Below are 12,486 nucleotides of genomic sequence, written 5' to 3' on the forward strand. Positions count from 1 at the left end.
CTCTGTTGTGAAAGATGGTCTGTTTTGACTGGGAGGTGTCTATGTGACACTCAATCATCAATGAAAACTGTCTTGTTGTGTCGTTGCACGGAGTCACCTGGATTTGTTTCTGGAGGTGGGAAAAATGCTGCCATCAGTATGAAATGGAGATTCAGCATGTAATCTTAGATACCGAATAATATTACTATCAAGCACTTTGCCCCACTCATGGGGCTCCTCATCATTTGCGAGACAAGCGCCATGTACTCTGAGATTCACACGTTTGTGTGCGAGTGTGTGGGTCGATAGTGTGGCGCTGGAAAAGCACAGCAGGTCGGCAGCATCCGAGGAGCAGGCGGATCGACGTTTTGGGCATCAGCCCTTCATCAAGACTCTTCGGATGCTGCCTGACCTGCTGTGCTTTTCCAGCATCACACTCTCAACTCTGATCTCCAGCATCTGCAATCTTCACTTTCACCGACATGTGTGCGTGTACATATATGTAATAGATTCTCTCATTAGTGTGCACATGTCCTAATATATTAAGAAGATTAAGCTGATAAATTTGCTTCACACTGAAGTGCATGTATATTCTTAGAATCATTTTGATCAGACCTTAAATAACTCATTTGGTATTTTTCAGCCAAAGAATGCAGGAACTTACAGTGGGTGGCATACTCATGTATTTGCTGCACTTGTCCTTCTAACTGGAATTTATCAAGAATTTTCAAGGTGCTGTCTAAGAAGGCACTTTTGTTATTTGGCTAGTCCAAAAATTTCAATGTTGTTCCTTGGATGTGGGCACAGATCGTTCAGCCAACAATTCTTGCCCATTTCTAATTGCCCCGTCGAATTGTTGCGATGGGTCTAGAGGCATCAAACTACCATTAATGAGATTCTTCCTAAGAGCCCCTTGATGATAAAAGGGTTCAGTACCATTGAGAGAAGACGATTAGAGATGGGAGCAGAAGTTGGCTTTTTTTTTTCATGAGGTGAGGAGCTGACACAAATGAGGAATTGAAGACACAGGGCAGTACAGTCATATTTTTATTGAATGTTGGAACAGGAATAGAGGGATACTGCATGTATTCGTTGGGTTCTCTGCTCTAATGATACCATTGATCACTCTTTCTCTGTCTGCCATCAAGAAGCAAAACTGACACAGTAGCAACATCAATCATGATCACAGAATTCTTACTGGACCCAGTGGCAAACTGATTGAAAGGCCAATATTATATCAGCGTTCGAGAAATGAGAGAGGGATATGTTTGTATTGCATTCGACCGCGCTGCGAGAGAGCACACAAAGCATTTTAAATCATTTAATATTCAATGAATAGTTCAGGAAAACTGGTTTCTGCAGGGTCGGCACGGCAATTCAATTCAAACCTCTTTCTCACTTCATCAGCTTTACATCTGGACACTGCTCATGTCTGGCTACATAGTCCAAGTGAAATGACTTTTGTAGATCACATCATCAAGCTTTTCCACAACGGACTGCCAGCAGCTGAACTGTCAGTCTAAACACTTCTCAGGAGCGGCAGGAAACAGTGTCTCACACACACATATATTTTGAGATCCTGGGACATGTTGGGACCAACCATGAACAGGATACAGCTGAATATAGCTCTGGAGAGAGCTCAGTTTTTTTTTTAACTACTTAATTAATTTGGTGATCAGCTTCCCTGGATATTTCAGCATGGTCCTGAACTGCTCTCTGAACTTCGTATTAGTCACTCCATAGATAAAAGTGTTTGTACAAGAACTTAAAATCTGCAGCATGTATCCGACTTGTTCAAAGATAATGAGAGAATCGGTGTAATCTGCAAAGTTAGCCTCGGTGATGTTATAATATAAGAATTCCGCAACTGTGGTCAACCACAAGAGTGTGAAACTGCCAGAAACAGCAAACAGCAAGATCACAGACTTCCTTCTGCTCACCATTTCTGGGTCTGTGTGATACCCTCCTTTGCTCTGGCCCCTCAGTCCCTTACGGACACGGCTGCTCACTAGAATATGTCTGATGGTCAGAACATTGAGCAGCAAAATTAAAGTGAAGGGAAGTAATGGAGTTAGAACTGAATCAAACCAGTCAAATATCACCCACCCAAGATCAGTAAAGTAGTTTTCTTTTGTAAAGCAGTCCCATGGTACATTGTCAATGATCTCACCATGTTGTAAGGTAAAGTAGAAAGGAAGGCTTTTTAGACCGAACAGTAGAGAGGTTGTTGTAATCACCACCACTGCAGTTTTCTCAGTACAATATTTTCTTTTCAGCTTCTGGCTGCAAATGGCAACAAAGCGATCGAAGGTGAAAGTGACTGTAAACCAAACTGAAGTGTTTGTAGATATATGACTGAAGACGATAATAATACTGCACACAGGAGTCATATCGAGGAAGGAACCCCGGAAGTAATAATAACTGATCCGATACAATACAACCTCATTGATTACAACCAGTAGATCTGCTGTCGCCATGGCTACCAGGTATCGACTGATGCAAACAGAGAGCCCACACTTTCCTTGGGACAAGATCACAATCGCCAGTAAATTAACTACATAGTTGAGAAGGAGAAACAGGGAGAGGAAATTACTGATAAACAACTCATTCTCCATGCTTGAGAACAGAGAATAAAAACAGTACTGTATATGATATCAGCATTCTTAGCCCTGCAGAATGCAGTAGCATAATATTGTTGGATATTCCTGAGGGAAAAGGGATTTTAAGTGTGTCCTGAGCCTGGAGTAAGTGAGTCCCACTGTCCCGTCATCAATGTGAATGGCTGCAGCATGTAGCAGCTTGTTTAGACCTAACGTTTTGCAACGTTGATGTTGAGGACCTGCCTATGTTAGCCCCTTCAAAACATTGTTCTGCCTTTTCCTACAATTCCTGCTTTTATACGTATTCCTGTCGGTTCCACTTCTCAAATACCTGGTAAAATCCTTTTGATCTTTCATATGGACCTTCATATGTTTCCACAATTGCATAAGCAAAAACGAAATCTCTTCTTTGTTCCCCTCAATTTTGTTGTCAATAAACATTATTTTAAATTGTCAGCACAAACATTATCAGCTGTTCTGCTTTCTACTAAATGTTAATGAGCAACAGTGTATCCTATCTCCTGCATGAGATTTGTCATTTATTTCAAGAGGGTTGAAATGTAAAAGCAGAGAGGTTCTGCTATGATTATACGAAGGTCTGGTTAGACCCCATTTAGAATACTGTGTCCAGTTTTGGGTCCCATACATCAGGAAGGACATACTGGTACTGGAGCATGTCCAGCGGAGATTCACATGGATGATCCCTGGGTTGGTTAGTAAAACATACAATGAACAGCTGATGATGTTCTAATTGCATTCGTTACAGTTCAAAAGGTTGAGGGGGCATCCAATAAAAAACATAAAACATGATGCATGGCTTATAAAGGATGGACGCTGGGAAATTGTGTCAGGTAGGGATACAAGGACTCATGTGCACAGTCTTAGAATTAGAGGGTGTCAATTTAGAATGGAAATGCGGAGACATTTCTTCAGACAGAGAGTGGTGGGCTGTGAAATTCACTGCCACGGAGCCCCGTGGAGGCTGGGAACATTACATGTCTTCAAGGCAGAGATTGGTAAATTCTTAATCTCGCAAGGGATACAGGAAGAGTGCGGGTAAGTGATATTGAAATGCCCATCAGCCATGATTGAATTGCGGAGTGGACTCGATGGGCCGAATGGCCTTACTTCCATTCCTATGTCTTCTGGCCTGATGGTCTTAAGGGAAAGGCACCAGTTTTGTTTCCTTTTATGAATTCAACTCGTTATTTAATCATCATTTCCTCTTTAATTCCATGCACTTTTACTAACAATTTAAGCATCACATAAATTATTTCCTTTCCAATGGAATACTTTTGCAGGTAGTTATGAAGTATTTCCTTAAAATCTGCCATAAATTATCGACTCTATTTTCCTATTAACCTGTTTCCAGGACCATTTAGCCAACTCATTCCCTACATCCTTTTCAGTTACCATCATTTAAATTTAAACACTAGTTTTTAACTCCTTCAAACTGATTATGAAATTTCCCATATAATGATTACTCTTACTGAGAGGATCCTTCGCTATGATTTCATTTGGCCCCTTTCTGGGATATTTCTATCATCAGTAGCCACAGGTGAGGTGCTGGAAGGTTGGAAGGTGGCTCATGTGGTGTCGTTATTTCAGAAAAGTGGTCATGAAAAGCCAGGGAACTATAGATCGGTGAGCCTGATGTCAGTGGTAGGTACTTGGTGGCGGGGATTCTGAGGGACAGGATTTACCTGCATTTGGAAAGGCAAGAAATTATTAAGGATAAGCAGCATAGCTTTGTGCATTTGAAGTTGTGCCTCACTAATTTGATTGAGTTCTTTGAAGAGGTGACCAAGGAGATAGGTGAGGCAGTGCAATGGTTGCTGTCTACATGGACATTAGTAAGGCCTTCAGCAAAGTACCACATGGTGTATTGGTTAGCAAGGTTATATCGCATGGAATCTAAGGAGAACTAGCCATTTGGATATAAGTTCTGCTTGAAGGTTGGAGATAGTGTGTGGTGGTTGAGGGTTGTGTTTTTGGACTGGAGGTCTGCTACCAGTATTGTGCTCCAAGCATCAGTGCTGGGTCCATTGTTGTTTGTCATTTGTATAAATGATTTGGATGTCAATACAGGAGGCATGGTTAGTAAGTTGGCAGAAGACACCAAAATTGTTGCTGTCGTGGACAGTGAAGAAGATTATCTCAGAGTACAATGGGCCTTTGATCAGATGAGCCAATGGGCTGAGCAGCGCCAGATGGAGGCAATGATTTTAGATCAATCTGGGGTGCTGCATTTTGGAAAGGCAAATCTGAGCAGGACTTATGTAAGTAATGGTAGAGTAGGGGAATGTTGTGGAACAAAGAGAGCGTGGGGTGCAGTTTCCTTCAAAGTGGAATGCCAGGTAGACAGAGTAGTGAAGGAGGTGTTTGGTACTTGTGCCTTTATTTATCAGAGCATTGAGTAAAGGAGATGGGATCTTGTATTGTAACTCTACAGGATAGTGGTTAAGCTGCATTTTGAAAACTGTGTTCAGTTCCTGTCTCCCTGCTATAGGACGGGTTTTGTTCTACGTGAAAGGCTTCATCAAAGGTTTAGAAGGATGCTGCCAAGTTTGGAAGATTTGATGCGTAGGAAGAGGCTGAACAGGGTGAGGCTGTTTTCCTGGAGCATCGGAGGCCGAGGGGTTTATAAATTCATAATGGGCATGGATAGGGTTTAAAATGGTGGCATTTGTTGTGAAAGGAATAGAGCATAAAAGTAGGGAGGCATTTCTGCAACTTTACAAGGCATATGTGAGACTGCACCTGGAGTATTGTTCACAGGCTTGGACCCCTTACTTAAGGAAGGATGTAGTGGCTTTGTAGGCAGTACAGAAGGGTTGCTGAAATTGTTTCCAGAGATGAGGGGTTTGTCTTATGAAGAGATATGCGTGATGTGGAGATACCAGTGTTGGACTGTGTTGGGCAAGGTCAAAATTCACACTGCACCAGGTTATAATCCAGCAGGTTTATTTGGAAACACTAGTTTTTGGAGCCTTGCTCCTTCATCAAGTGGTAGTGAATATGTAGCAATTACGGCATATACTACCAAGGGTTTAGAAGAATGAAGGGAAATCTCTGAAGGTAATAAGATGCTAAGGGGGACTGATATTGTGGATTTAAAGAGGATGTTTCATCATGTGGGGCAATCTGGAATAAGAGGGCACAGCTTTGGAAATAAGGAGTAGCCAATTCAAAACAGATGAAGGGAAATGACTGCTTCTCTCAAAGGGTCGTAAGTCTGTGGAATTCACTCCTCCTGAGTGCGGTGGATGCTGGGACATTGAGGAAGTTTAAAGAGGAGATTTTTTTAAAATTAGGAACTGGTTGAAGGGTTACAGAGAGTGTGCAGGCAAGTAGAGTAGAGGTCATGATGTAATCATCCATGGTTGTGTTGGATATTGGAGCAGCTTTATGAGGTTGAATGACCTATCTCTGCTCCTAGTTCCCATGAGGTACCCATTCAATCACAGCCATTCATCCCCTCCCCCACCCCTCGTAACTTATATCTTCACAGTGTCCTTTGTTTCAATATAAGATCCCAGATTCAGATGGGACTGCTTATCTTTCTATCCCAATGAAGTGTTCAAATCATGTTTTGGTCACCTTTTGCTAAAAGGGTTGTCACATGAAGATTATTGATAAACCCATTCTCATTGCACAAAACCCAATCGAGGTAAATTGTTCCCCTCATTTGTTCTTCAGCGTACTTGTCTATAATCCATATATTACACATTTCAGCAGTATGTCCAGTGCAATCTTATTCCGAATGTGATTTGTTCAGTGAGTATCTGGATTGAAATGATCACTGGGTACTGCAGTTCCCTTGTTGCATGCATCTCTAATTTTCTGCTTCATGCCGCCCTGCCTTCCCAACACTGTTGCGAGACTGGGAGATAATTCCTACTATTATTTTCCATCTGTTGTTGCTTCTGAGCTCTGCTCAGATTGATTCCACAGCTGGATTTCTGTTCTCGCCCTTGCACTGATTTCATCTTTCACTGACAACATTCCCCCATCTCCTTTTCCTTTTTATCTGTCTTTCCCAAAGATTGAATTCTTTTGGATATTCAGTTCCCAGTCTTGCTCACCCTACAGCCTTGTCTCAATGATCACATTACTTTATCCAATTACATCTTTTTTCCACTGATATTTCACCAACCTTCCATGCATTCACTTTCACACTTTCCCGTCCACCTTAGTCTTCAGGTCAGCCTGCAACCTGTTATCATTAGACTGACAGAACCAGTTCTATCTTCAATGATGCTGGATGCCAGCAGCCAAGATACGCAGTTTCTCCACCGTGAGTTCCAAAGGGCAGGGGCATATAACATAAAGGAAGTTTTGCTAAAATAATACAATGCACGAGTCAAAGCAAATTTGGAATGGTGTAAACAGGTTCATTATGCTTCTCTTAGGATCGATATGCTGGATTTGCAGGCAGTCTGCAGAACTGCAGAACTAGGTTGATACCAGCTATGGGGGAATTGTCTTAGGAGGAGAGATTGATGAGTTTGGGCCTGTGCTCATTGGAATATTGATGAACAACGGGCAGACTTACTGAAATATAAAAGATTCTGAGGGGACTTGACAGGAGAGATGTGGAAAAGCTGTTTCCCCCATGTGGGAGAGAGTCCAGGGTCAGAGGGCACCATCTCAGAATAAGGGATCACACAGAGAGATGATGAGCAATTCCTTTTCTTAGAGGGGAATTAATCTGTGGAATTCTTTGCCACGGAGTTTGGGTCATTAAGTGTTTTTCCAAGCTGAGACAGACAGATTTTTAATCAGGAAGGGAATCAAGATTTAGCGGGAAATTGAAAAGAAAGTCGAATTGAGGAATATCAGATCAGTTGCAATCTCATTGAATGTGAGAGCAAACTTGATCGGCTGAATGGCGTACTTCTGCACCCATGCCTAATGTTCTTATAGCAATGTCTGTCGGGTATTAGATTGGTAAAAGTGAAGGGAACCTGTTTTAGCATTTCCCACCTCCCTCGCATTATTGCAATCAGTAATTGCTCTGTAATACCTTGAACTTACAATTCAGCTCAGCTCGCTGACATTGCACACGCTAGTGTCCAATTTCAGCCTTTTATCGAAATCAGACCCATGGTTCCTTCAAGTTGGAAGATTGGTTATCTGAAGTTGGCATTTTCAGGAGTTGATGTGCCAAATGGGTCTGAACACCATTGTTCCTTTCTGACTCATGCAGTGCACCCACAATGACAAAAAACATTTAACAAAGAGAGCTGCTGAATTAATGTATATTCCCAAACGTTTACAGCCTTTTCTAATTTGTACAATATCTCAAATTGGAATAAGACTTCATCCATAACAGGAGTTGAAACAATGGCTGAACATATTGCGGTCTCCAATTCGAATACATCACCTCAGACTAACCCAGCATCTAAAACCACCACTGCATTGCAATCCAATAGTGCTTTTCAGACCAATACATCTCTATAGTGACACTGACTCTTAGTTAAATAAAGATCCTCAAATTGATTTCCTTTCTTAAATAGAGCTCAAGTGAATAAATCTCCTTTAACTAGTGTAGCGTCTCACACTCATGCAGCACCTAAATACAGGTCCTCCGTAAATAAAGCACTTGAAATGTTAAAGTATCTCAGCTGATTAGTGTTGCAAATGAATACAGTGCCTCTATTTAATATAACACTTCAACATTTGTAATTTATAAAGAACCTCCCAACATAACAAGACTACTCAGATGGATACAAAATCATGAACTGAAACTAACCATGAAACTGCTCTCTATCAATCCAGTGCATTATGTTTACAAAATGCTCAAACTAACGTGAGGAACAATTCCATTTAAAGCAAATATTACCAACGCAGTGTCGGGTGATCCAGCTGTCTCTGTGATATGAACCAGCACATTATTATGTTGTTAGTCACAACAGGCAAAACCCCTCTCCCCATACCCCAAAGCTTTTCAGCGTTTAATTGATCATTGTGACTTACCCGGGACGCCAACTGTTGCAAGTACAAGGTAATATATTCTAACAACCTCAAGAAATGCCTCAATCATTTTCCTTGTGTTGGAGCCCCTTTGTGTTGCAGTAGATTGCTGCCAATTAGTTTCTGAGGTGAAACAGTCCCAGTTTATACCCTGTAGTATGTCCACTGGGACAGCAAGGTTATAACATCTGAAGAAGGGTCACTGCACTCTCTGTGTAAACTATGTTTTCTCTCTCCACAGATGCTCAGTTTTTCCAGCTCTCTCTCTGTTTTCAGAGGTTGACTTAAACTTCAATTACTTTGTCCAAACTACCAACCCCTGTTACAGAAATTTGGTAAATGCTATTTGCAGGTGTTGAAGGGGAAGTTATGCAGAATATTGAATTTGACACCATTAAGAAAATGAATCAATTTGAGGAGTTTTATTCAGCCGAGGGTCAGTGCCACTTTTCAATTGTATTGGTGTGAAAAACAGTATTGGATTGTAAAGCTGTGGTGATGTTAGATGCTGGGTTATTCTGAGGCAATGTATTAGAATTGGCTAGGAGTCACCAATATTAGTCATAATGCAAGAATATTTACCTTCTCAGACATCGCTGTGGCCTTGCTTCAAGAGAGGACCAAATGCATCTGTTGAAGCAAACAAATCATTTGTTTGGCTGAAATGTTGGACAGAGGATGAAGAACTGGGAGCACTCCAGGGGTTCATAGGTGATGCGTTGATGGACAAGAGTCCAAGGAAGGCTGACTCACAGGCCCCTGGATCTCCTCCAAGAATAGGGTCTGGTGGCAGTTCCCAAATCCCAACCCATCTGCATTGGGACGTTAAAGCTCGTGAGGTTTGCACCAACTGTCCAGCCAGCCAACTGAAAAAAAGTACGCCAAGGAATTCCAGTTTCCATGACAACGCACATTTTTTTAAATGCACATTATAGCCTGGATGTTGAAGATAGAATCTCCAACCTTACTCCCATGACATACCCTGTTTTTGGAAGAATGTTATTAAGCTAAAGAGAATTCAGAAAATATTTACCAGGATATTGCTGGGAAGGGAATGCTTGAGTTGTCAGGAGAGGCTTGGATTGGTTGAGTTTTTTCACTGGAGCACAGGAGTTTGGGAGTGACCTTATAAAATTGTGAGTGATATGGGTAAGGTAAATGGCAGCTGTCTTTTTCTTTGAGCTGGTTATTTCAAGACTTGGCTGGGGGGGGGGTTCATATTTTTACGGTGAGAGGAGAACGACTTAAATACAACCTGAAGGGCAACATGCTTTTACATTACTGTGTTTCGTGTGTGGGATGAAAGTCCGGAGGAATCATTGGATGTTGATTCAGTTCTAAATAATAAATATTTGGAGGGATATGGGTCAAGTGCAGGCGTGTGGGACAAGTTTATGTTGGGATTATGGTCAGCACAGACTGGTTGGACTAAAGGGTGCTGTATGATTGTGTGACTGGGTGACCAGGAATCTTTCCCTCTCCATGAGCCCTCTGTTCACAGGTGTAGGAAGGATGAGGAAGTTGATCCTCCAACAATTCGATCACGTCCTTTCTTAGTCTCCTGTAATGACAAAGCGCTGTCGATCTGGAGACGTTAAAGGAAATCAGAGAGTGCTGGAGTAACTGCTCAAAGCATCTTTAAGAGAGCCAGAGAGACAGTTGACATTTCAAATTCAAGAATAACCTTCCTCAGCATCAAATCTCAAACTGGGACTTAAATATGAGACATTAAAGGCAAGGAGTTAGCACACAACACTAACACAATACAACACAAAGAAGTTCATTAATTAGACAGTTCCAACCCAATTCAATTCCATGACCTAGCTCCTAGTCAACTGATATTGCTACTGTGCCACAACACATGACATCACAGCTAAAGCTTTGGATGTTTACTTTCTTTCCTTCTAGTTGAAGAAAAAGCAATGCAATATCCAAGTCTTAACACTGCAATTTCTGTCTGGTGGCACAGAGATCACTGGGTTAGGAATACAGAGCGGATTAGCAATTTAGAGATATCGGTTCCAATCTCAGCCAGTGGCATAATTTTGAGTTGAGCAAAAGATAGGATCAATAAGCTAGCCTCATGGTAACCATGCTAAAGCCCATCTCGTTCAAAAATGTCCTTTAGGAAAGGATAAATGCTGCCTTTAACCAGTCTGGGTGACATTTGTGTTCCAACATGGGGTAAACTTGTGGTGGAGAAAATGTAGAGAATCACCAGGAGACGCAGAGAGTTCTTCAAGAAATAGGTCTTTTATTTACAAACGAAAAACCGTGACACTCAAAAAGCGAATTCTTGAATACGCCCGAACCTCAGGGTTCGTGACTCTTTATACCTTTTTGTTATCATGTTTTTGTTAGCTTATCAGCATGCCCAACTGTGTTAATTAGAACTACCTCACTCCAGAAACCAATAATGTTAGTTCCTATTATCTCTTTACTTCTGCCACTACAGTTTTTCCAATATTCAACTTAATGTTATTCTAATGTCACGATTAGATATTTTACTACCCCATCTGCTACAATGGTCTCCAGTCACAGGACGACCCTGCTAACTACTGATTAAATATTTGATGTCATGTTCTGCCACAAGGGTCTCAAGCAGTCTGACTGTACTAACTATTAATTAAAGGTTTACTGTCATGACCTAAATATGTATCGTCATGACCTGTCCCAACTTGCCATGATGATATCTTATCCTACCATAGTGACCTTTCAGCCCGAGCCTGACTCCACTATTCTTATCCCATCCTGCCACTATGACCTTTTGACTAGTGCAGCCTTCTACAGACCCCTTGTAAGAGATCGCCAGTGATTCTTCATGCTTTAACACTTCCCATGTTTTCATGCTCTTTGTTTTCCATATTCCCCCCTTTGAGACGTACTGATCTCGCCTTGAGAAAGAAGAACAATTGACCATCTGTTGTCCAATACAAACAGTGGAGGTCCCAACATGGACTGAATAATTTTCGGAGTCTGAGTCTTAAAGGGTTCTTCCTCCGCTCCTGGGGTCCCTTGGTCCAAACATCTGTCCTCCAATAACCAGAACAGGAAAAAAAGACCCCAAGACCCCTCACAATCTAGGACCTGCGTGTCCTTCAGATGGTATCATTGGTGTCCTCATGTGGTGGTTGTCAGATCATAATAGTAGAGCAGTGCGGCTCCGTCAGAGGAGGAAGCACTTTCGAGGGTAGCTGAAATGACCACAAGTTTCTGTGTTGCGACGTGAACTAAAAAAGACTTAATAAAAGGTAAGACACAACAAAAGACGACAGTGACAACAAGTAAAACCGAACCTATAATAAGACCAATCTTGACAAACTATGCTCCCCAAGACCCTAATATATTATTCAACCAATCAAAAGCCTGATGACCAAACCCTGCATTGTCCTGTCTCAGATTCTTTACTTTCTCCACTGCTTTAGTTAAAGATCCCCCAAGGCTAGTATTGTTAGGAAAAAGGTACAGCAATGCTCCCAAAGCATCACACCTGCCCTCCCCATTTCCTGCCAGTATCCAATCTAAGGCCTGTCATGTTTTGCCACGTCATTTTGATAGCAGCATCCAATTGTTCTTCCAAGGCCACAAGGGCCTCGTCAGTATAGTTGATCCATCTCTGCTGGTTGTAATGAATGTAACTAATCTATTCAACAATCTTGCTAATCCCTATGACTGTAATGAGACCCTCCCAGCCAGTGGCAATCTCATTGCAAGCCTCAAACCCATTAGGAGTACCTCTTGGCTGACCTGTGCTTTCAATCCACCCAGGACATTGGGCACTTTCCAGTTCAGGTGCAACCCGTCCTTCATGTACAGGTCCCACCTTCCCCAGAAGACATCCCCAATTATCTACATATCTGAAGCCCTGCCTCCTACACCAGCTGCCCAGCCACGTGTTAAGCTGCGCCCGCTCCCTGGTTTGTCCTCGGCT

The 12,486-nt window shown here is 42.0% G+C and overlaps 1 protein-coding gene across 1 annotated transcript; it reads right to left on the reverse strand.

Moving 5' to 3' along the window:
• Window positions 1-1,634: 1,634 nt before the first annotated feature.
• LOC122544409 (putative G protein-coupled receptor 139) lies at window positions 1,635-2,594 on the reverse strand. The gene has a single exon (XM_043683657.2). It carries the CDS (start codon window positions 2,592-2,594, stop codon window positions 1,635-1,637), a length of 960 nt encoding a protein of 319 aa, XP_043539592.2.
• Between the last annotated feature and the right edge of the window lie 9,892 nt (window positions 2,595-12,486).

Source organism: Chiloscyllium plagiosum, unplaced genomic scaffold (assembly GCF_037043375.1).
Source record: "Chiloscyllium plagiosum isolate Xiang-an unplaced genomic scaffold, Cpla_swu_hap1 HiC_scaffold_44, whole genome shotgun sequence".
NCBI classification, from domain to species: Eukaryota; Metazoa; Chordata; class Chondrichthyes; order Orectolobiformes; family Hemiscylliidae; genus Chiloscyllium; species Chiloscyllium plagiosum.